Consider the following 26,934-nt stretch of genomic DNA (forward strand, 5'->3'; position numbering starts at 1 on the left):
TATTTAAGATTTGTCCCAAATAAAGCTGCCCTGATTAACCGGTGGCCCAAATAACAGAATCCACTGCATTAAGTTTTTTTATAGAATTTGTATTGTTTTAATGTTTCAATAAATTAATGAAAATATTAAAAATTGTGTATTGCTTCAAAATCCAAAAGTAGTGCACTTACACCACCTTGCACCATGCTGCCGGTGCTCGTGACCACAGTGCAGCTTTCCAACATTCCATGGACTAATTATTATGAGTTTGCGCACCAGGAAGCACAGTACTGTGCATTGCATGCTCTGATGTTTGGCTTGTGTGCTTCGGCTCTTCCATAAAATCCAAGTCTGTTCAGCTTCTTACATAGTGTCCTTGTAATAACATCATTGCCTGTTCGACAGCATTCAACAAGAACTGGCAGATCTCTATACCATTCTTTTGAGCAACTTCTAGTTTCTTTCTGTCAGTTTCTGCAATGTAGTTGAACATTTATTAGTTACAGTAACATCATAATTTTTCCATTTGGTGATTACATCAGCCACCGTTTCTTTAGGTAGGTTGCTGTTTTACTGTAGTGGCATGAATAAATCAATTGGTAGCATGGCATTCTGTGGTGATTCCCTGTAGAGGGTCACTAAGCTCATTGTCTTGACCCAGCTACTGTATTTCCACTGATCTATTCACTTCTAAAGTGAACGCATTTCTTTTATTCCTATTGTGGAAACATGTATGGTGAGTATGCATCATCTTTTCGTAATCTCAACAGTTGCTGAATACTTTTGGCAGTATAGTCTACTGGAAGAAACAGTGTTCATAGAAAATAAACTAGTCAAGCTTCAATTTTCCACAAACAATTATAAGAATTGACCATTTACAAGTGAACAAATCGTGCTAAACCTCCTGACACCACTACTAACCAAAAGAAAAAAGTAGAACCAGTTTCTTTTTTAAATACTGAAATGAACAAAGTATATTAAATGAAGAAAAACATAAGTTGTCTGAAAAGGAATTAATAATACCCCACTAACATATCACACGATAGATTAAGTTGTTTTTATTGAACTATCACAATTAAATTGAAAATACCTGAATGCCAGCACTTAAACAGATTTGATGACATTTTTGAATTATAAAAATCTCTGTTTTCCATTTTCAGGCCTACAGAGACGGTTAGAATAATAACCAAAGTTAGAATTTAATTACAATAAAAATCAGCTCTGTCACGATGTCCAGATAGCTAAAATTTGTAGGTTTACAATAAATAATAATTGAATTACGATGAATAAGGCTAAAGTTAAAGGTTGCGATAAATAACAGTTGGAGTGTAATGAATAACAATAATAAAAAGAATACTAATAGCTACTGTTAGACATTAATTGCAAACAATATCAGTTAGAATAATTACAATAATTTACAATAATGTCACTCTAATTTAGATAATCCATGTAAATGATATTGTTTGCAATTAATTTCTAATGACAGCTCTTATTATTCATTGTATCCCAACTGTTATTCATTGTAATTAACCTGTAATATCAGCTATTATTTATTATAGTTAACTACTAACCTTAACTATCTGTACATTGTAACACGGCTGTTATTTATTGTAATTAACTTCTGACTTGAGCTATTATTGTAGCCCCCTGTGTAGCCCTGATGGCTGGAAATAGGGTATTCCCAAAACATCATCAAATTTATTTAATTGTTGATATCGGGGTGTTTTTGATTTAGTTGCAATCTTACAATAAAAGCAACTTAATCTATTACATGATATATCAGTGTGGCATTATTGATTCATTTCTCAAATGATGAATAATCACATAGTGCCCTTCTGATTAATTAGAAGATGGTGTGCACAAAATTTTGGAAGCCAATCCATGCATACTTCTTTTCCAACTGGTTATTATTTCTGAAATGGCTCATCTACACAAATGTTTTCTGGCTATAGTAGAATGCCATATTAGAAAACAGTCTCTTTGTGCCATTGCAACTGCAATACAGTCAGTCCTCGTATAACACGTGTTTACACTACACGAATTCGATCATACACGATTTATAAATAGGGGAATGATATCTTATATAACACGAACCGAATTCGCTTATGCACGATTCGCCTTTGTGTTTACAAGAAATGGCAGTCGAACGCGGAATCACCCCAACCGAACGCAACACCATAGGAATGAAGAGAAGATTCTGAAAATGTATTTATGTTTTTTCTATCAGTGAAGGGGAAACAAATTTCACCATAATAACGTAAAAACCAACACAATTCCAGCTATCGGTATAATCGTAAATGCAATTAGATCGAGTTTACTACCAGTTTATAACAGATTCCACTAGCAGAAACGCAACTGGAAATTGTTTTTATTGTTTTATGGTAGTAACCCCTAGAAATGTGCTTTAATAAAAATGTGAGGTGTTAATAGTGTATCTCTGCCTTTAGGTGTTGTTTATTCAGTTGCTACACGCGCGCAGCTTTGTTTATGTGTATCAAGCGACTCGTTTTGTAATTGTGCTTTATTCCCTAAAAATGAGTAAAATACTTAAAAGGTGTGAAAAGAAAGCGTCCTGTTGAAGACAGTGCAGATTCAGAGAGAAAAAGAAAAGCAATATCGATAAACAGAGGCGGACTGAGTCAAAAATTCTTACCGGGGAAAATTTATAGTGGCCTCCGGATCACTGGGGTGTCCCCAGTAAGGCTTATGGCCAGTCCGCCTCTGTCGGTAGAGAAAAAATATGAAATTGTGAAACGCTTTGAGCAAAATGGAAGACCATGTGATATTGCACGTTCTACAGACCGAAATGAGGCAACGCCGAGAATTACAAAGAATGCGGAGAAAATAAAAACAACTTTCATAGCGGGAACAACTCAAAGTGTAATTAAAATCCATTAGATTAAGACACAAAGAATTGGAAGAGATGGAACAGCTGCCATCTGTTTGGATAGAAAATCAAACGAAAAACAAATTTTCTTACGATAGAAGCAAAAGCATTAGCACTATTTTATTACGTAATAGTCGTAATAAAATGCATAAGTATTTTATTACGATTATTTATTGTGTTTGGTAATGTTTTGGTTACAAATGTGTGTTCAATCTTGGGTGGTTGGCACCTAACCCCACTTTTCCCATAGGGCCTGTTGTTTATATTGCACGATTTTTCATTGCCCGAGGGTTTCTAGGAACGCAACTATCGTGCTATACGAGGACTGACTGTATCTTGAATCAGTGGTGGCTAATGTAATCACCTTATGGAGGTCATCTGCCACCATTGATCCAAGATATTCAATGGCACAAAAAAATTGTTTGCTATTATGGCATTCTACAATAATTCTCCCATTGAAAGCATCTTAACCTATCTTAATCTTAACCCATCTGCTGTGTTTTGTTGCTCTGCTTTCTTCTACCATGAATGCCATTGATTTTATCATATTCCTGATACTTCAATGGCAAATTCATTTTTTTCCAAATCTCAAGGGGGTGTGGGCTTTTAGCAGTATTATTAAATTTTCTTCTGATAAAATGCTTTTCTGGTCCTATATATTGTCTAATGTTTTTTTATAAAAATGTTCAGTCTACATTAAAGTTGCAGTTAAAATTGTTTGATAACACCAATTTTTATGTGATATATGCCTTTATTGTGCTCATTTCCTTTTCAGGTGGGTCGTTTAGAAAATGTAATTGGTTGGTATCATAGCCATCCTGGGTATGGTTGTTGGCTTTCAGGTATTGATGTTAGCACTCAGATGTTAAACCAGCAGTTTCAAGAACCATTTGTTGCCATTGTGGTAAGAATTCTCTTTTTCTGTTTTCTATAATAATATTAGTGGAGGGTGCATCTGAGGGATTGTTGAGTTCCTGATTTAATTCCTTCAAAGGCAGTGACTATCTTCTTCAAGCACTCAAATTCGTCCAAAACACTAAAATTTCATTTAATTTCTATTATCTCTCTATCTCTCATACTACACAGCAAAACTATCTTGATTTGTAGAACCATATTCTGCTAATACTTTCTACGGGAATTTTACAGTTGGTCATTTGGACAGTTGATTAGTTTAGCCCTATGCATGTGAGAGTTGTTTGTGCCATTTGTTATTTAGATTTTATACTTTGGATGATCATATAGTTATGCTAATCCATAAAAAAAAATTACCAAGAAATAGTTAACATTAGTCTTACTGTAAATATTTGAGCATTCAGGGCTATCTTGTAGCCATGTTCAGCTACTTCACCTACACTTTTTTGCAAACTAATTAATGGATAATAACCATAATTTCATTGGATGCATCCTGTAACAAAACATTATGGTCATTGTCTTCTAGCAGCCCTTTATCTCAAACATTTTTAATACGAGTTGAATCTTAGTAATGATGAAGTTCGGAACGTTCGTTTCACTGCTGCCTTCTCTATCTACTTGTAAGGATATCAATAATGTAACTCCTACAAGTAGATGTAGAAAACAGTCATCAAATTTCTCAAGTACTGATAATGTTGGGTGAATGCTAGGTTTCATCCAAAATTTCCAGTTTGAATGAAAAACTTCCAGATGAACACAATTTTAAACAAATAAATACTAGGAAGTTTTTCATCCAGTGCTTCTTGGCTGCTAACTTAGAAATGATACTTTATTCATAGAGGCTACCCATTCAATAGTGGCTACCCATTGCGTTATGAAGGACTAGTTATTTTCAAAACAGTTTTTGTGGCAGTGCTTACAGTTTTAAATAAATAGCAGATCTTCTTTCAAAAAGGATTACTATGCTGTCTTAGAAAGAGTATCAATACCATCATGAAGTTTACTCAATTCATTTAAAGCCTTAAACTTCATTCAGGTCTCCTGGCAAGTGCTTAGTTTCCAAACATTGCAATTTGCAGAATGGGAGTCTTTTATGTTCTTGACTGATGTAGTTGCTCTTTTCTGCATCCATTCCATCTATTTTAAGAAAGACATGAATGTCTTTCTTAAAATGAGGCTTCCACGCCTGTACATAGGGATGATACAGTGTAACCATTGCCTTATTTTGGGTTTTAATTTCAGAAAAGGAAATTACGATGCCTTAAGGTACTACATGGCCTCTATTAACTGGGTAGATATCGCGCAGAGAATGAATACAATTGAACTGTGGTACGCTTTTAAAACATTAATCACAGATGCCTTGAATGCGTATATACCATTAAAAAAATACTCCACGAGAAGGGTTCCAAGTTGGATGAATAGTGAAGTTGCCACATTACTTGAGCAGAAAAAGATGGCATGGAAAGGTTACAGAGCAATAAAAAGTACTGAAGCCTATAACAGCTACAAGGTGATGTGTAATAGAGCCACAGAAAAGGTTCGACAGGCAAAGGCAGTTTATGAGAAATCACTAGCAAACAGAGCAAAGAGGGGGGATAAAGAATTCTTCACATATATAAATGCCAAGAAGAGCAGGACAAACCAGATCGGACCTTTACGTAAGGGAAAGGGGATAGTAATAAATACACCAGCTGCCGTTGCAGATGAACTCAACGGTTATTTTGCATCGATATTTACAAATGAAAAGCCTTCTGTGGCAATGGGAAATTGTGGGAGCGAAGTTAAAAAATATGTAATTAATGATATTGAAATTTCGCAAGATTATTTAATGAAAAAACTTTCAAGCCTACAGACCAGTAAGGCTCCTGGAGTTGATGGAATATACCCTATATAATCTTAAGAGAGGCGGCAAGTGAGTGCATTGAACCACTGAGGCTAATTATGCGAGCATCACTAGACTCTGGGGAGATTCCCTTGGATTGGAAAAGTGCAAATGTATCTCCCATACATAAGGGTGGCTCTAAAAGTGAAGTGGGAAATTATCGACCTGTCAGTCTGACTTCAGTAGTAGGGAAAATCATGGAGGCAATGATCAAGGGTGGAATTCAGGATCATTTGGATCGAATTGAAATTCTCAAGGATACTCAGCATGGTTTTGTAAAGGGAAAATCATGTTTAACAAATCTGGTTCGCTATTTTGAAAGGGTCACTCACGAGCTGGATTTAGGGAATAATTTCGACATTGTTTATTTAGATTTCAGCAAAGCTTTTGACTCAGTCCCACATGAGCAGTTGCTTTATAAGCTGGAACAGTTTGGAATCACTGGGAAAATCCTTAGATGGATAGAAGAATGGCTTCAGGGCAGGAGGCAGAGGGTTGTGATAAATGGCTATTCCTCAGATTGGGTTGATGTAAGAAGTGGGGTTCCCCAAGGATCAGTATTAGGACCACTGTTGTTTTTAATTTTCATAAACGACATTGATGAAGGGATAGAGGGCGTGATGTCTAAATTTGCAGATGATGTTAAAATTGGTAGAGTAGTTAATGATCACTGTCAAGCTGAGCTTCTTCAGAGAGACCTAGATAGACTTCAAGAATGGTCAGAAAAATGGCAGCTGTGCTTTAATCCAACAAAGTATAAGGTATTACACCTGGGAAACAGTAATCCCAAAATAACTTATTCACTTGGTGGAGTTCAACTAAACCCAGTACTGGAGGAAAGGGACTTTCCTCCAGTACTGGGTGTTACGATACGGTCAGACATGAAATTCTCTGAGCATTGTAAACAGGTTGCAAGGAAGGCCCATGGTGTCCTATCGATGATCTATCGAACTTTTGCAAGTAGAGATAGGGACGTGATAATCCCATTACATAAGGCTTATGTTAGACCACACTTGGAATACTGTGTTGAAGTATGGAGACCGCACCTAAAGAAAGACATCGAGCTTCTTGAAAGGGTGCAAAGACGGGTAACTCGCCTGGTGAGATCGGCAAAAGGGCGTCCTTATGAAGAAAGACTTCGAATATGTGGGTTGCAGAGTTTGGAAACTAGACACCTTAGAGGAGATTTGATTGAGGTGTTTAAGGCTCTGAGAGGCATCAGTAAAATGAATGAGGATGAAATTTTCAAGATTATAAATGATGCTAGAACTAGGGGACATAAATTCAAGTTATGGGGGGAGATGTTTAGATTGGACTGCAGGAAGTTTTATTTTAGCCAGCGAGTTATAAATTACTGGAATAAGTTGCCTTCATGGGTGGTACGGCCAACAGTTTAGGGAAATTCATGGGTCATCTGGATAGTACTTTCGGGTAAGGGAAGTGCATAGGACGATAGGTTTAATTTCCTTTTTGTTTTATTAATTATTATTATTTATTTTTTTTTTTTGTTTTTATCATTGTTTTGTTCAGATTTTTTTAATTTTTTTTAATTTTTTTTTTTTTTTTTGGCTGGTGCAGCATAAGCCATAGACTTTCTTGCACTATACGGCCGTTACTAATACTAATACTTATACCAGGGGCTCGCAAAGTGTGGCCTACGAGCTTCATGCGGTCTGCAGCCATTTTTATGATGTTATGTATAAATGTGAAGAAAATCTTTGTCAAATTAAACACTTAAACAGTGTCAAATTTTATAAAATTTGAACTAACATTAAATGGATTCTTTATTTGTAATTACTTATCTGTGAAAAAACATTCTGTACTATGAACAGAAACAAGTCTAAATTAAGATCCAAATTAATGGATAGTCATCTTGCATGTGTTTTGCATATCCACATAACACCCTTAAAATCCAGGCTTATGGAAATAATCTCAAACAAAAATATAATTCCATAAGTCACATGCTACAAAACATTAACTTAAATTTTATACTTTTTTCTTTGTAACATTACAATTCATAAATATTTCTTTGTATTATTTTCAATCATTTAAATTTATGATCAATATTACATTTTGTTTTTCATTTTGCTAATTTTATGTGTGCACTTTTTTGCCATTTATATCGAAATTTATTGAGTAGTGCTGTTTTCTAATATGTATGTCATGCAACAGTAGTAAATATATCAGCACGGCATTAACCCAATATATGGTCTGTTGATGAAAAAGTTTGAGAACCACTGCCCTATACAGTGGGATAATCACCTCCCTTTCCCTGCTTGCAGAGTTCTGTGTATCATTGACAGAACACCATGAACTGTTTTAGCAGCTTGTCTGCACTACTCAGAGAACTTCATATCAGACTGTACTATTACCTCTAGTTCTCTTTCATTCACTGTTATTTTCCTATAGTCTTGTATCACCTCCTTGAATGTAGTACCACTTAATTGGTATGTTATTCTGGGATTACTGCTGTTCCATATGCAGTATCATGCATTTCACAATGTTAGACCTCAGTTGCCACAACCCATCTGCCTAATTTTTCAAGGCCTTGTGGTAGATACCTCAATTCCTGTCTTTAACCACCTTTGACAACCTTTGTATCATCCGCATACTGAGATAATAAGCTCAGTATGCCTTCATCAGTAATAAATATTTTAAACAGGAGGGGGTCCCACCCACACTGAACCTTGAGGGACTCCACTAATGACATTATTCCATGAAGAGCAGTGCCCATTTATAATCACTTCCTCTATATTCTCGCTCTCAACCCATCCCTTTGTCCATAGCAGTAACTTGCTCCTAATGCCACACCATTCTAATTTGTAGAGCAGCCTTTTGTGTGGAACAGTGTCAAAAAAAGCTTTACTGAAATATAACTATATAACGTAAAAATTGTTTGGATCCGGTTCCTTTGTTACTGCATCATAGGTTATCAGATTGGTTGAACAGGATCTCACCATACCTTAAAAGCATATCTTAAAAAAGCTACACTGTGATTTCTGTATAATTCCATTCCCATTAAGATGATGCAATTCTTCTTTAACCAGGAAGGGTGTGCTCCTTTATTTTTATGTTTACATGGAACAGAAGTCGAACTTACAGGTCTATAATTGCTGATTTTGCTCTTTGATCCCCCGCTTTGTCCTCAAAGTTGTGAATAGGAGAGACATTTGTACCTCTACCATCTATAGGAACCTCCCACGAATCCAAGAACGCTCTCATAATTATGGCCAAAGGTTCTTTATCCCTCTTTTTTTCTTCTTTTAATATAAGTGGATAGATCCAAGCAGATCCAGATGCCTTATTTAGTTGTAGCTCGAGCAATTTTTCTTCCACTTTCTTCTCAGATAAAAAAATAATTTACCTCTCAGTTTATAACGTTGTGTACTTTTGGTGTTCCCATCCCTAAAAACTTCACTTGTGAATGTAGATGCAAAATATTTATTTAGTTTGTCAGAAACCTGAACAGGATCATCAGTAGTCAGGTCATTCATATATATAGTGGGTCAATATTGTTCATCCTTTTCCTTCTAGTGTTAATATAGGCAAAGAATACTTTGCTATTTTTCTTGGCATTCTTGGAAGGATTTCTCATAATCTGCCTTAGCTTGCCTAACCTCCTTAGTGACCTGACTGCAGACTAGTTTGCATTTGTACGTTTCCATGTCACCTGCTAATGTATAATTATCATATCCTATGCATTTTTTTCTTCTCTGCTACTAGTCTTACCAGTTCATCTGGCATCCATTTAGATCTAAACCTTGAACAATATCTCTTCTCTGCAACATTAACACATTCCATGTGGTTGCTTATTCTAGTGCTTTTCCAGCTGGACAGCTGTTCAGTAATTTCATGTTATTTTTCCATAGTCCTGTATCACATTCCATCTCTTGCTGTAATAGTTATGAGAATCTAGCAGACACTACCCACTACTACTTTCCAAGTTATAGTATATCCCAATAGGGTGGTTCAGAATAATCTAGAATAGAACCTGCCTTGTTCTTTTAGCCGCAGTAAAATTTATTATATTTTTTTTATTTATTTTTTTTTTTTTTATATCCACAGGCTAACAGTTTCTCCAGGTACATTCTGACTTGTAGCTTTTTCATAATAGTAAAATCCCATTACAATGATGCATTCATTGCATTTAACAAAATGCAACAAATGCATTTAACAAAATGCATTTGTTGTAATGGGATTTTTCCTAAAAAATATTTCTAAATCCTGGCCAACTATACTATCAGTACTTGGTCAGTCTCATTTGATTGAAATAGTTTTTTAAGAAAAATTTGATAATGAATTATCCTCAATGTCTACATATGCTCAAAATGTATTGGTTTACAACAAAAGGTAAAGGTTTATTGGAAAGTTGAATGGCACTAGTAGTTGATCATAAGGGATGATTCGCTTGGGGGAAAAAAAAAAAAGTGATGTTTCTAAAAGCTGAAGAATTCACATTTGCCACGTCTTTCAATAATTGTGTTTTTTTTGTTTTTTTTTAATTTTTAATCCCTTATGGTATGCAGTGGTGTACCAGCACCATTTCACAAAAAGGAAAAGAATAAGATGATATGTGAAGCCATTTGTGGGTACTGGTAGTTTCTTCTTTTATAGGGAAAATAAAATAAACAAATGCTCAAATCAAGGATTGTACAAAAAGAAAATACTGAAGTCTTTTGCTCTATAAATAATCCCATGAGTGGTTCATTTGATTGGCAAAAATAATGTCAGAATTTGTTGAACTGAACTTTACACAATATGAGCCCACATGTATTCAGTTGTATATTTGTAGAGTTTTTGCATTAATGCAGAAAAAAAGTTGAACGTTAAAAACAAAAATTGACATATCAATATGTGAAAAGTAACAGTAACTTGTATTTACTGTACAGTATTCTAAATATATGATATTTGTTAGACATGAATATTTTCAAAATAACACTCTGAACAATGTATTTTTAGTTTTGTAGTATGTGTATTTCACCATTTTATTTTGTTTATTATTAATGTTAAAAGTCAGTTTTAAGAATAAAGCAGAAATTACTAATTCAGTGATATTCATTCAAACAAATGAATATCACTGAAATCTAAGAAATGATTGATGAAATGATTGATGACCATCTCATGAGTGTTGTAATTGAGAGTTTATTGTATCATCACATAATTGTACAAACTAAGTGCTCAGTTTAAAGATGTTTAATGTTATTAGCTAAAGTTTGTATAACAATATACTTTCAGAATTACAGCAGAGCATTATACTTTCAACTAAAAAATAAAATAAAATTTTCCCACAACTCTAAATTCTAAATAAATTAAGTTTTGTTTTAAAGAGATATATCTTACTGAAATTCTTTATACTTTCAAACAAACTTCTCAGTTTGTTGCTTGCCATTCAAATGAATTGCTTCAGCAGATATTGAAGCTGAATATTTTTTCTATAACATGTTAGATAGCCAACAAGAGAAAGCATTTTAATATGATCCTCAACAGTGATTCTTGGTGCATTAAGAATCTTTTTAAGTAAGACTAAATGCAACTAGGCATAATATTTTTAAGAGGTATAATTATATATATATACAGGTCAACCCTCACTAATCCGGCAGCATTGGGACCTGTAGGGTACCGGATTAGTGTTTACTGGATCACCGGTGGTTATATTAGCACATAGTTTACCCAACAGCTAACCACCTCATTTTACCTTTAACACGTCAAGCTAGTTTAAGAAAAAAATTCCCCAGGAGCCAAAAAATATTTAGCAAATAATTTGATTAGTAATTCTAAAATAAATATTGTAATGTCAGTGTTGTCATTTTTTCGTTTAAAATATCAAAAAAAAAAAAAAAAAAAAAAGAGGGTTTTTTTTTTTTTTTTTTTTGTGTTGTATATATGTGGCCGACGTGGCCCAGTAGGTTACTTTATTTCCTGAGAAGCCGTGTCGGCCACATACGTGTGACACTATTACGACATACATATGAAAGTCGTTTGTGATTAGTTTATTGCAAGCGCTGCAATAAAACTAATTGTGATAAAATAAACTCTCAAACGTTGCAATACGTTTGTCAGTATTGTTTGTGAAAACAAGTTCATTAATGCACTGTATTATCCATCATATTGTGTTGTGTTTTTCCGCAAGTTTGTTGTAAAAAAAAAAATCTAAAAAGGAATGGCTAAAAGAAAATTACTAAAATAAGAGAAACTGAGAGAAATACTGGAATTTACAACTAAGCAGAGATAAACTTTCCACAGACACACTGCTGTCGAATTTTTTCAGAAGTTCAACTTTATCTGTTATGGACAATGTATGGTGTTTATGCTTTACACCACGAAAAGCACTTCCTTTATGCATTGGAACCGTGGATGAGGCTAAATGAGCAGGTTATAATAATAAATGCACAAAAACAAGTAGGAATAGCTTGCCAGTGTTCACGCCGACAGCTGATGCTGCAACCAACGCCACCAAAACAGTGGTGGCAGGTTGGTGCGCCGACCGGGGAAATTTGAAATTACATTCGAATTAGCGGTGGAACCGGATTAGTGATGGTTGACCTGTAATATTGGTGTAAAAACACTGTAGACGACTCTTTACGCTACGATAGTAAGGGGCATCATTTCAGCTGTATCTCATATTGTGCTCATCCTCACGAGTTACCATGTTTTTCACTACCTCGAATAAGTAACACTTCACTAATAGAGAAGACTATTGTTACTTATTCTCAGTGGGCACCACCAACCAGGTGGCACCATTTCGGGCTTGTTGGCCTCTCATCGGTGGGTGGGTAGGAACCCCGGTATTGCAAACAGGACAACCCAGTTATGAAGATAATCCCACCATATGAGAGATGCCAAAAGGTATAGGTGATAATATTTAAGTAAGACTAAATGCAACTGGATAATATTCTTAAGTTATTATTATCTATATAATATCGGTGTAAAAACACCACACACAACTCTTAAAGGAAAAAACTACGATAGTAATGTTAAGGGCATTGTTTCAACTGTATCTCATGTTGATACAGTTGAAATGTATCTCATGTTGTGCTCATCCTTCACAACAAGTTACCATGTTTTGCACTACCTCTAATCAGTAACACTTCACTAATAGAGAAGACTATTGTTACTTATTCTCAGTGGGCACCACCACCCAAGTTGCACCGTTTCAAGGCTTGTTGGCCTTTCATCGGTGGATGGGCAGGCAACATTTTTTTGAGTGAAGAGCCATTTTTGATTTAATTTTAAAAAAAATCTGAAGAGCCACACCTCAGCTCAAGCTGGGGGAGAGGAATTCTTAAGAAATGCAATAGAGTGGGAAGGTCTTTCATTAAAAAATATATATTTTTTTAAATATTTATTAATACTGAAAAAACGTAACAAAACATTCATTAGGCACGAATTAATCTGACTTTTGCTTCTGAACTTCTTCAGCGAGTCCCTCTACATCAGGCAAGTATGCTTAATTTTCATCTTTAAACATGCTGAGATACTCGCATTGTTCAGACGGTTTTTGATTTATTTTTAATATAGTTCATGCTCGAAAATGTTTGCTTGCAGAAATACGTCATTTGTTGTACATGTGGGCTAAAAGTTAAAGGCCGCAGATTGCCGACTCCTGGTTTATTGTTTCCCAAAGCTAGTGAAAGATTTGAGTTTTGTTGCTTTCTCCTGTATCGTTATATAAATCATGTTCTCTTTATATATCCCTTCGCCCATTTGCCTGTCCACTCATCTCTCTCTCTCTCTCTCGAGGAAATAGGTAGTTACTGCAGGGCGCCTCTGTGGCCAGGTGGGCAGGAGCAGCAGTGCATAGCACACACTTCTTGATTAGACCGGGGTTCGGGCCCATGACCACTAAATACGGAGGATGCGGAAAGGTCAGGGAAATGACCACTGCATCTCCCCGGAGCAATACGGCCTTAGTTGCTAATGCTCCTAAAAAACCAAATAACAACAACAGTTACTACAGTTTTCCAGTCTTCCATAAAAAAAAAAAGAGATAAAGTTGGATATGTCCATGAAAATATTTAAATATTCATAAAAAAAAACTATGAAATTTTCTAGGGTTTAGGAAAACTATAAGATGAATATCCTCATTTTAGAAAGGACTGGATCAATGCATGTTAAACATGAAATGAAATGATAAAAAAATAGACAACTTTTTTAAAAAAACCCTTCATATTCCTTGACAGTTGCTCACTTTTCTTAATTGATTTATGTTGTGATGGTGAGGTGTATTGCCAGCTGAGTCCCTAATGTGTAAGAGCATGCTTATTATAGGAATTTGTATGTTTGATACATAGACATTTCATTTAATTATAATAATATTTTCTAGATTGATCCAGTGAGAACAATATCAGCTGGAAAAGTGAATTTGGGTGCATTCCGAACTTATCCAAAGGTAACTTTTAACCTGAATTTCTTCTGGAAGTTGTCCAATATATTTATTCAAATACCACATGCTCCTGAATAAGATGTGTACACCTGTTTAAAAAATAAAATATAAAAAGAAACATCAGTTGAGGCATCACTTTTCTTTTAGCATTGATAAATAACATTAAATCTTGAACATTATTTTTTATTGCTACTAGATCTTATGATCATATCCTCACATTTTTTTGGTGAGCAGTATTTTGAAATATACTGGTACCTGATCCTTATTTTTGCATCCTTGTAACATTTTGTATCCTAATTTTGTTGAAGTATGATGAACAACTCAGTTTTCCTGATATCTATAGCCACTGAGAACTGAAACATTCAATGTTGGTAAATATACCATTGATGCTGCATCTCAGTTTGTCCATGCATGACCTCTCAGAAAAATCACCTGAGAGGGCATAAATTCAAATTGAGGAAAGACAGATGTAGGATAGACGTGCGGAAATTTGCCTTTAGCCAGCGGGTGGTTGGTTGGTGGAACAGACTTCCATCCCTTGTGGTGGAGGTTGATAGCCTAAATAAGTTTAAGGCTCAGCTGGACAGGTATTTTGAACGAACAGAGGGGTGAAGTGGAAGTGGGTTTTTTTTTTTGGCTGATGCTGCATAAGCTTGCTTTCTTGCATCAAATGCCTCTGCTAATGCTAATGACAATGCTCCAGAATACAAATCCTTATGTGAGATATATACCAGTTATTTTTTTACAGCAGCTTTTAGATATACTAGTTTTTATTATTATAAAATTTAATTTGTAGCTTTTTTAATTAATTGTAAAATATCTTTTATTAATTATGATTTATAAAATTGATCACATTCCCTATCACTTGAAATTTCTTGACCTGCATCTGTTTGTTTACTCATTCTTCTATTGCATTTCCATTTCAGTTAATTTTCTTCTTTTTCATCATGCAAACCAGAGCTGCAATTTTTCAGAATTAAATATTTCACAAAAATACATATAACTGCTGTAGTGTGCTTAATTTTAAAAAGGATTGGATGGGTCCATTATAGTGTGGGGAGCAAATCAGTTTTTCATTCATTTTTAGCATCCATATATACACTACCAGAGTTACATTGTATATTCAGGTAGGTTCAAACTAAACTTTTACCTTTCATAATGCATAGTAAATCAAAGTGAAAACAGAAAATATGCGCCATCATCATTTAAAGGAAATTGGTTGAAAAAAAAAGTACAAGGGTAGAGGTGTGATCCGACTCCCATATTGAGAGGAATAACAAAAAAAAAAAAAACAGAAAAGGATGTCACCTGAAAAACGCCATGCTAAAAGTTTCAAACATATAAAAGTTCCAACCCTACTAAAAGTTTCAGAAAAAATAAGTGTGTGGTATTTGAATAAATTAATAATTAAAAATGTTGTGTGTTTATTCCTTTCTATGAAACATATTGGCTTAACTTTAGAGTGAGACTTTTTTTTTAATGTTGTGCAATGTATTCATTCATACTATAAGTTAATGGAATAAAATCATCATGATATAAAATTAATAATATCTTATATTATTATAACTATTTAGTCCCAGTATATTAACAACTGATTCATATTGCAGTGAACATTAATATCATATGCATAGTTAAGACCAGAAAGTTTCTATACTGAAATTATATTTAAACATATATAATATTAGGTAATTAACCATTGAATTTTCAAAAAATAGCCTTGGCTATTTAGAAATTTTTTTTCATTAATTATGTATTTGCAAGAAATTTTATTCTTAAATCCTTTTTTTTTTTCCCTATTTTTTATGTCCCTTGATATTTTATGTCCCTTTGATTGAAACAGTTTAGAGAATATTTTGAAATTTCTCAAGTTGGCTGATGAAAATCTGAGGTAAGGCAACCTGATTCGTTCTTATCTGGTATGAATGTATCTAGAAACTGCAGAGACTCTTCCTTTGTGGAGAAATGGTCTTTTTTGGTAAAGTTGAATTGATAACCTGGAATGGATTATTGATGGATCAGAGATGTAGAAATAAGATTCTGAAAGAAGATAAACAAGCAATTGGTGCTGAAAGATTTATTTTCATGGATAATAATTCCCTACCTCACTGACAACAGTGAATTCAAAGGTAATTCAATTTAAAATGCTTGAGAATGTCTGGGACATACGTGAGCCAAATTCTAATAAAAATAAAGATTATTTGCAAAATACAAAATTATTTATTACTAGATGATTATATTTAAATATATTTTTTAACTAATAATTTAACATAAATAATTATGTTAAATTTTTATAGTTAAACTCTCTTAACATACAAAATAATACATGTAATTGGAAAATTTCATTAAAAGAAGTGGATTTATTTCCTTTGCTTTATGCTCATTTTTCTTTAGGTCATAAAGATTTGAACAGTTTTTATTGCAAAATTTGGGGATTGGGGAGTGGAGTACTAGTTTCTTCACTAATGTTTTTCACAAACAGTGGTTCTATATAATTTTATCAAAATTAAGAAATATATTCATTTTTAAAAAAAAGGACAGCAAGAAGAAATAAGAAAGGTACTTCAACATGGAAAATTTGCTCTCACATCTCAAAATGAAACAGTTGTGTCACACTCAAAATGAAACAGATAAATTGATGAGCAACTGTTTCCAACATTCGGGTGCCAATTTACACATTTCATAGATTTGTTATGATAAAATTGAATAAGTCCCTGTCATGTAGGTTCAAAATTCCTTTTCATTGGTTTGCCATATTTGGTAAAAATGAACCAACAGATCTGACTATCAGAATTTGTAGTTTTGAAACTGATGGACCCATTCTTTAAAAAAAAGTAACTATTGACAAAATTTTTTACTTTGGTTTCTCCCTCGGGGCAAAAAATGTTAAACGAAAATACTGTATCATTGGCACTATATAAGAAATGTGGGCTCTATGAATTGTATCAAAAAAAAAAAAAAAAAAAAAACACATCTCTATAAAAGCTAAAAAGAGTAATCTTTGTTTTGCTAAAATTATGAAACAATGTTTATTGGTGGTAAGTTAAGAAAAAGTAGAAAAGAATGTTTTTTAGGAATGAATTCTAAGTACTTTACACATCCATGTCAATATCTGATGGGCAAAAAATAAAATCTTAGAAACCTGGTTGCAGAATAGACATGTGGAAGGTTTGCCTTTAGCCAGCAAGCAGGTGGTTGATTATTAGAACAAACTTCCATCTGTTGTTGTGGAAGTAGATAGCTTCAATAAATTCAGAGAAGAACTAGACAAAACTATTGGAGGGAATGGATAGGTAACATAGAAAGGTTTTGTTTTTTTTGGTTGATGCAAGAAAGCTTCGTTTCTTGCATCATTTTCCACTACTAATACTGAAGCTTTATAATTCAAAAAAATATATGCTGTGAATGTAGTTGATCCAGGAGTGACCCTAGAGTATCTGCCAGTAATTGGTGCCTTAAGTAACCCGTACAGTCTGTATCCCCCTTTCCTCCCCAAATCCCCCAAAGGGCAGATGTGAGCTGAGATTTCTTGACACCACAAAATAAATAAACTAATGGTGATTTACTATGAACTAACTACCTAGCTTGCCTGCATGGACAGGCAAGCTAGATCATTGATCAAATGACAAGGAAATATTCCACAAAAACAATTATAAATACCCATTACAAATTTTCTATAATGTATTGGATCTGGCTGCTATAAATGCTTAGATTCTTTTCTCAAAACTGAACTTAGAAATATTTCCGAAAAAATTTATTTATTTTGCAGACAATTGTACATATTATAGATACACTTTCCTAGAGCTAAACAAAGAGGTGCTCCATGTGCATCATAGAAGTCCCAGCCGGGGACCAGTAGGAAATACTGACAGTGTCAAGTATAGAAATGCAAAACAGAACCATGACATTTGACATTTATTATATGATATTTTTAATAAATGTCAAAGACCTGTGGGGGGGGGGGGCAGTTGTACTGGACCTCATGCTGTTACTTGTTACAGTCAGCATAAAATATTACTTCATAAAGTTCAGTGTTATAGTGAATTACAAATATGAATGAATGTTGATTTTTTTTTCATAATTATTTGGTTTTATTGATATTAATACATTTTTTGTAAAATAATAAGAGAAGTTTACCTCAATATAATACATAGAACTCTTCCGTATGATACTCTCCAGCAATTAAAATGAAAAAATCGAAAATCTTGCATTACAGTAAAAAATTAAAAAATAATTAAAAATCAATTAAACGCAATTAAAAATTAAATTAATTAAAAGAAATTTTATGAAAAAATTGCAAAAACGATTTTCCTTCCCGAAGCTGACAACACTTTTCGACCGTATGTCACAATCACAGGAATGAAAATTACCGAATAGGGGTGAGCATGAAACTTAAATAGGGATATTTGTCTTCGTGCATGCATGTAAAAGCCGACGAATTGGAGATTAGAAACCAGCGAACATTAACAGAATTCTCACGTAATTTAATTTCAACAGTTTCTGCGATTAATATTCTGGTATAATTACTTTGGACACTAAGTATTTTTAGCCTCGTTAAATAAAAAAGCATGTTTTTCGTTAACGGCATGAAAGGCTAATTCTGACGCTGCTGAACGAGAAGCACGAACCGAGGCTACGTGTCGATTTACAAGAAAATTCAGAGGAAAACACGTAGAACCTTGATACAATGAGTTGCAGTCCCTGCAAGAAATTTTTGTATACTGGGTCATTTATCTGTGTTGTGAACGAGGAAAGGACAGCGATTTTTCAGTATAGTGTGTAATTTCTGTATTGGCCTGGCCACAATTTTAAATTCGGTATCTTTAAAGAATCTATTAAGCTGTTTGTGCCACTGTTCAACATATGGGACAGAAATAAAGTATTTTTTAATATTATTATTGTTGTTTGATGTAGTATTTTGTATCCTATCCTATCCCTAGCTTGTACCCTAATTCATTTTATTGTAGCAAGGGGATAACTCCTGTTTAAGAATCTGCTGGTTAATATTTGTATTTCTGAGCCCAAAGCAGATTCCGTCGTTGAATATTTATAGGCATTTAGAAATTGATTAAAGATAATAGATCTCTTGTAGGAGAACAGGTGTTAGCTATTATAATGCAGAGCATACTGGTGTTCGTAGATTTTCGATAGATGTTAAATTGGATTTTATTCAAGTCCCGAGTAAGTGTGAAATTTAGAAAATTTAATGACTTTGTATCCGTACCCTCCCTTTCCAATATAAATTTGAGTCTACAGTGAATATTGTTAAATTAATGTAAAATGTCTTGGATAGTACTACTATCAGTAATAACTAGAACATTGTCTAAATACCTCTCACAGTATGTGATACGGGGTAGAAAAGGGTCACATGTATACGTTCAATCATTGAGAGATAGATCTCTGATATTAAGCCACTCAAGCTCAATCCCATCAGCAAACCAAAAATTTGTTTGTATACTTTGTCTCGAAAGGTGATATAGTTGGCCTCAACTATATCACCTTTACTATAATTAATTAATAATATAATGATATTAATAAAATACAATAAAGTTTTTTATGGATTTATCAGTTTTCAAATTAAATGAAGAAAATATTAAATTACATATGTAGTCAACTTGTGACTGCTGCTATACATAAAGATAGTTCAAAAACCACTTTACTTCTAGTGTTGAGAAATAGCATTTTCTTGTAAAAATCAATGAATGTTAATTCAACAGGGATATAAACCTCCAGATGAAGGGCCATCAGAGTATCAGACAATTCCACTTAATAAAATTGAAGACTTTGGAGTTCACTGCAAGCAGTATTATGCATTAGAAGTCTCATATTTCAAATCCAAACTTGATAGAAGACTCTTAGATTCCCTTTGGAATAAGTACTGGGTCAATACACTGAGTTCTTCCAGTCTGTTAACTGTGAGTATAAGTTTATATGTATAATAGAGATAGTCATATGTAAATTGTATGATTAACATCTGAAATCATTTATTTACAAGGTCCTCTTTCACTCATGAAGTGTTTTTTTTTTTGTTTTTTTTTTTAATTTAAAACACACATTTGTTACAAATAGCAACGCTGTTTAATTCTCAACATGACCATCATGACAGTTCAAGTTCCATTCCAGCATGACACTAGCGCATCAGTACTCCTTTTCTGTGAGTCAGAATTTTATCTCATTGCATGACTGACATCCATTACAAAACATTTTTTGATTAAGTGTTTTTAAAGGTCCAAACAGATGAAAATCTGATAGTGCAAGATCCTTTATAGCAGTTGTTCTAAATTTTCTCATCTATTTTCTGAATCCATTCACACAAAAAGTTATGAGTGTGGGGGTTGCATTGTCATATGGGCAAAACAAGCTTGCCTGTCAATAGCCCACTTTTTTTTTCTTTTTTTTTTTTTTTTGAATTGCAATTTTCAGTTTTGTCAGTGTTTGGCATTACCACATTGCATTAACTGTGAAGTCCATGAAATCAGTGAATATAACACCACATTAATAATAAAATAATGGCCATCACCTTTACTGAGAGGCTGTTTTAGAACATTTTTGGCTGAGTAGAAATTAGGTATTTCTACATTGTTGAACTTCAGTTTGTTTGAAGGCAAGATGATACACTCAAGTTTTGTTACTTGTCATTTCTGTTCAGGAATCTCACACTCTTCACTGTAGTATTTAATGTGTATTGCCATGTGACTATCAGTCAACTGTCATGGTACTCACCAAAGTACATGCATTATCAAAGCCAAGATTATATGCACAATTTCTGGCACAGCTAACTTCATCAGTTTTACGGTTTCATGAAGATTGAGATATCTGTTTTCAAGAGTTATGTAGTAAACATGATTTTTTCAATTTTGCTTGTGTTTGGGTCTGCTGGCCCTTTGTTCATTAGTGATGGTGAACTGATTGCTCTTGTAAACTTGCAGCACTAAATCAGCACTTGCTGAACAAACAATTTTTTTCTCCATACATTGACACAAATTCATAGTGAATTTCACTGATGTTTTCCTTTCAGTCTGCAAAAATTGAATAACAGATTGTGCCTCTTTGGTGGAATACATCTGAATTGAGATTAGCATTAGCAAGGGCACATGATGCAAAAAAGCAAGCTTATATAGGGTGTCTTAAAAATACAGGGCATAACTTCAGGAATGAGTTCTTCATATGTAGACAATAAAAATATTTTATATCAACATAGTTCCGGAAATGCTTGGTTTCCGAGTTTTGAAAGTCTGTCCATGACACTTAACGGTTCACATCACCTTATAATAATTGTCCAAAATGTCCGCTTTCTGCCTGAATACAGGCCTCACATCGATATCTCATGGACTCACGAAGACGATGCCAAATTCCTGGCATGTTTCCTATTGTCTCTCAACCTGCCAAAATTCGATTGCGGAGAGTTTCTGCATCAGCTACCAGAGTCGAATACACCAATGACTTTAAATGGCCCCACAAGAAGAAATCTAGTGGGTTTAAATCAGTGAGCGTGGAGGCCAAGCAGTTGGTCCACCCCTCTATTTCAGGAGTCGTAGATCTTGGTCGTCCTCTGTCGGCAGCACGAGGTGTCAAGGTCCAATGTTCACAAAGGCAGCGATGGATACCTTCAAACATTTTCCTGTCTGGACATCTTCGCTCTGTGAACCTTCCGTGGTACAAATGAAGAGCCTCCAGAGCATTGCCTACTGCCAAACCGTACATAAAATGCATATCCGCTTGCTCCTGATTTGAGTACATGATCAGAATGGAAAACCACCAGATTTTGTCAGTACCTTGTGATGAAGGAAATCACCTGCGGGAGATATAAGACATTCTGGTTAATAACTCGGGAACCAAGCATTTCCGGAACTATGTTGATATAAAATATTTTTATTGTATACATATGAGGAACTCATTCCTGATGTGATGCCATGTATTTTTGAGACACCCTGTATAGCATCAGCCAAAAAAAAAAAAAAAAAAAAAATCCTTATTTCGCCCATCCCCTCGCTCCAAATGTTTGTCAAGTTCTGCCTTGAATCTGTTTAACCTATCAACTTCTGCAATGACAGATGGAAGTTTGTTCCAGCAATCAACCCCCCCCCCCCCTGGCTAAAGGCAAACTTCCACACATCTATCCTACAACCTTCTTTCCTCAATTTGAATTTATGCCCTCTCAGGCGATTATTCTGAGCAAGAGGAAGAATCCCATCAGCATTGAGAAAGCTCAAACCATTCAAGGCTTAATACACTTCAGTCAGATCACCTCGCAGGTGCCTAGTCTCCAGACACTGTAATTTGCAAAATTCAGCCTTTCTTCGTAAGAACAACCCTTTGTTCTGTTGACTAATCTTGTTGCCCTTCTCTATACTCGTTCCAACAGCCCTACATCCTTCTTAAAATGAAGCCCCCAGACCTGTATACAGTACTCAATGGCCTGACCATTGCCTTATACAAGGGGATAATCACCTCCTTATCCTTGCTAGAAAAATTCCTGTATATCATTGACAAGACACTATGAGCTACTCTTGCAGACCGTCTCAGAAAACTTCATATCATATCTGCCTGCACAATTACCCCCAGGTCCTTTTCATTCTCTACCACTGTCAGTGTGGTACCACAGAGTTGATACGTTACTCTGTGATTACTGCTTCCCATATGTAGTACTTTACATTTGTCAATGTTAAACTTCATTTGCCACCTCTCAGCCCATCTGCTCAAATTTTCTAGATCCTGTTGCAGCAGTGTACTGTCATTAGTGTCATTAACAATCCTGCAAACTTGGACATTAAGCCTGATATACCATCATCAGTACCATTTATATATACAGAAAACAACAATGGACCAAACCCTGAACCCTGAGGGACTCCACTAATAACATTAGTCCACAAAGAGCAGTGTCCATTGATTACCACTCTGTCTTCTCCCACTCAACCATCCCTTTATCCATAGCAGCAATTTGCTTCCAATGCCACACTGCTCTAATTTGTGCAGCACTCCCTTTCTGTTCTATCTATCCTTTCTGTACACATTGTACTCCTTAAATTCCAGTTTTGCACTGCTTGTGTGACACCATGTCTCTGAGATCCCAACAATATCTGCCTTTGATGTCTTGACTAGCACTTCATGCTCATTGAATTTATTAACTATACTCCTAGCATTGGTGTACATGCAGGTATACATACATCTGTTTTCTACTCTTAGTTACCCTAACACAGCCCGTGTGTATTTACTTGTTGCACTATGACTCCCAGCAGTCCTGGAAATCCCCATTTCCTTGCTTTCTAGGCTGCTTCTCAATTGCATTTCAATAGAAGTAGTGCAAGAATCACTTCTACCTCTGCCAACGGCTACTGTTAATCTATTAGTCCATGTATCCCCCCAATCCAGCAGTTTTCCGCCCCATCTGACTCTGCCTATTTTTAGTCATGCAGATAGCCCATTTTTAGTCATGCAGTCATCCTAAATATAAAACAATTGTAGTTTACTTTGCTGTGTACTACATCTGATTTATTGGAGTGTGCTAAACAATTTTATTTCTCTGGAACAATCTTCTCCCTGTGTAGTGAGTAAAGGATGAAACAGCTGAATATTCTTTGTTATCATGAGGCAGTAAACGAGTTAAAAGCGGATTTTTAAGTGCGAAAGAAAAATTTAAAATGCTATGTGAAATGGGGAAAATAAAAAAAAAAAAAAGGGTTGCTGTTTGCTGTGAGTTTCATAGTCACTTCAGCAGGCCACATAATTTTGAAAAACATGTAGGTTGTGCTTGCCAGAAAGTTTTCAATGCATACTGTGGGTGATCATCAATTTCAGTGAATAATCACTTTGTGTTACAGAATTATTTAATTTAATTTTTATAGCTACACACACGCATTAAGTTTACATCCATACTTCTAGTGTAGCATAAGCCTCAGGCTTCCTTGCACTATATGGCTAGTAATAATATAAAAATAAATATAAATTATAATAATGTTTGTATTGTTGCTATAGAAAAATGCATTTCGGGTTTTGAACAATTATGAAGCAATTTGTTTTTGGGGTAAGTTGGGGATTACTAGTATTCATTTCACTATTTTTACATTTATATAGTTTAAAAATTAAGGAAGAACCACCCCTATAACAATTTTCACTTTTTGAAAAAGTCAAAATTCATAAATCTGCATCATTGCATTTTTCTAGCCATAAAAGCTGTCTAATTTATTTTAAAAATATCTATAACATTGACACTGCTTCTAAAACCATGCTTAAAATAAACCAGCAGCAGCCCAAAATCTAAAACTCTTCTACTCCATCTACAGTACTAAAAAATTATTAGGAAACTGGCAGTTTGCTATTGGAAGCATAAATTGACTTCACAAAAAATAAAGTAACTGCTTCCAAGAACTAAATCAATCAATTAATTAAATTAAAGCAGAAGCTAAGGGACAATCATGACCATAGCACAGTGATTGTTAGCATGCAATCTCTATTCATATGTTTGCCGCCTCCATAGCCAGGTGGGCAGGAGCAGCAGTGTGTTGCACATACTTCTTGATTATACTGGGGTTTGAGCTTGTGACCACCAAATACGGAGGATGCAGAAAGGTCAGGGAATGACCACCGCATATCCCCGGAGCAATATGGCCTTAGTTGCTAATGCTCCTAAAAATAAAATAACAACAACAACAATATTCATATGTCACTAATATTCACATCCCAATATGTTATTCTTGAACATTATGGAAATACTGATATCTTAAATTATTTATCATGTGACCTATATTCACATTTAACCAGTATTCAGTAATCTTACAGTAATACCGACATTCTAAAATATTTAGGATATGACATGTATTCACATTCCATAGACAGGAAGAAGTTGTACTAGCAAGACTAAGGATAGGACATATGCACCTAACCCATATGTTTCTACTCATGGGCGATGATATATCGTCCACGAGTAGAAACATATAGCTTAGGTGTTATCGCCCACTTATATATGAATGCCTCTGATGCCAAAATGGAACAAATTATATTGCTTTAGGATAATAGTATAGGACCTGTGACATTTTGGCCTCAGCTGCCCTTGTGCCCTTAAATACCAATACTGCCAATATTCATCACATCAACATTCTGAGGCGCCTCCGTAGCCAGGTGGGCAGGAGCAGGAATGCATGCACATGCTTCTTGATTAGATACTATAATACTACATTCTGAGGCGCCTCCGTAGCCAGGTGGGCAGGAGCAGGAATGCATGCACATGCTTCTTGATTAGACCGGGGTTAGAGCCCGTAACCACCAAATACGGAGGATGCGGAAAGGTCAGGGAATGACCACCGCATATCCCCGGAGCAATATGGCCTTAGTTGCTAATGCTCCTAAAAACCAAATAACAAAACAAAACAAACAACATTCTGCCAATATTCATCACAACCTAGTATAACTGGGTCGTGATGAATATTAGTGAAGTACCCAGTAACATTATAGAAATCTGACATCCAAAAATATTTACCTAAAAATATGGTTTTTATGACTTTGGTAATTTGCATTATTTAATTTAATTTAATTAAATCATAATGTGAGTTACAAAATTTAATTATTTCATTCATTATTATTTTTTGATTACATAAAATCTTCATGATTGCAACATTCCTAGTGACCCACAAAAATATGTCATTGATCCAAGTGTGAGTCCCAACTTATGTTAGGAAACACTGTTATAGCAGGAATGGTCAGCATGAAAATGTAGTGTTTTAGATGGAGGCTCTAGAAAAGAACTGTGATTTCTGTGTTTATTGTCTGTGCAACTAACACATATGTGACAATAATACCAAACATCTTGGCAGATAATGGTGTTAACTTAAACATTTACAGTGGGGCCCCAACATCCAATGGTAATTCGTTCCACAAAACCCATCATATGTTGAAAATATTGTAAGTTGAAACCAATAATACATTGATTTCCAGTAATTCTTTCCCCAATAACACATGAAATAGGTATTTCTTACATGTTATACTTCATTTTTACATTAAAATTTGTGTTTGATTAAAAAAATTTTTGTAAGATTATTTAATAAGATTATAAGATTATTTAATAAGATTTAATATTTTAATATATAATATATAATATTTAATATTTTAATATATAATATTTAATAAGATTTAATATTTATATAATTTATATAAAATTTATATTTAATAAGATTATTTGTGGGTCGGAAAACTGCTAGTTGGGGGGGATACAAGGACTAATAGATTAACAGTAGCCACTGGCAGAGGTGGAAGTGATTCTTGCACTGCTTCTATTGATATGAGCAGAAGTCTGAAAAACAAGATGCAGGATATTTCAGAGACTGCTGGTAGTCATTGCGGTACAAGTAAACACATGGGTTGCGTTAGGGTAGCTAAGAATAGAAACAGGTGCATGTATACCTGCGTGTACACCAATGCTAGGAGTTTGGTAAATAAATTTGATGAATTTGAGGTATTGCTCAAAACATCAAAGGCAGATATTGTTGGGATATCAGAGACGTGGTGTCACACAGATATAAGTAATGCGGAACTGGAATTTGGGGAATACAATGTGTATAGAAAGGATAGACAGGACAGGAGGGGAGGAGGGGTTATGCTATTAATTAAGAAACACATAAAGTCCAAGGAAGTGAAGCCAGTTGACATCGATGGACAGGGCAGTGCCGAATCAGTTTGGTGTGACATAAGCATAGGGAAATCAAAATTGAGAGTAGGAGTGTGCTATAGGCCTAATGACTCTGATGAGTATAATAAGATATTGTACAGGGAAATAGAGTGGGCCAGTAAATCAGAGAGTCTTATAATGGGGGATTTTAATTTCCCAGATATTGACTGGAATTTGTGGGTTGGTCACTCGCACACTAGCAAGGCTTTTGTGGATTTATTGGATGATTGTTT

At 34.6% G+C, this 26,934-nt stretch overlaps 1 protein-coding gene across 1 annotated transcript in view; it reads left to right on the forward strand.

The window, feature by feature from the left end:
• CSN5 (COP9 signalosome subunit 5) overlaps positions 1–26,934 on the forward strand; it is a 74,373-nt gene that overhangs the window by 36,916 nt on the left and 10,523 nt on the right. Inside the window, exons 3-5 of the mRNA XM_090381931.1 lie at positions 3,642–3,770; positions 13,984–14,049; positions 19,758–19,955. Of these exons, the coding sequence (XP_090238057.1) occupies positions 3,642–3,770; positions 13,984–14,049; positions 19,758–19,955 (393 nt within the window). The remainder of the gene's footprint in view (positions 1–3,641; positions 3,771–13,983; positions 14,050–19,757; positions 19,956–26,934) is intronic.

The sequence above is a fragment of the Mastigoproctus giganteus genome, chromosome 9, assembly GCF_048544385.1.
Source record: "Mastigoproctus giganteus isolate SK-2022 chromosome 9, ASM4854438v1, whole genome shotgun sequence".
Classification (NCBI taxonomy): Eukaryota; Metazoa; Arthropoda; class Arachnida; order Uropygi; family Thelyphonidae; genus Mastigoproctus; species Mastigoproctus giganteus.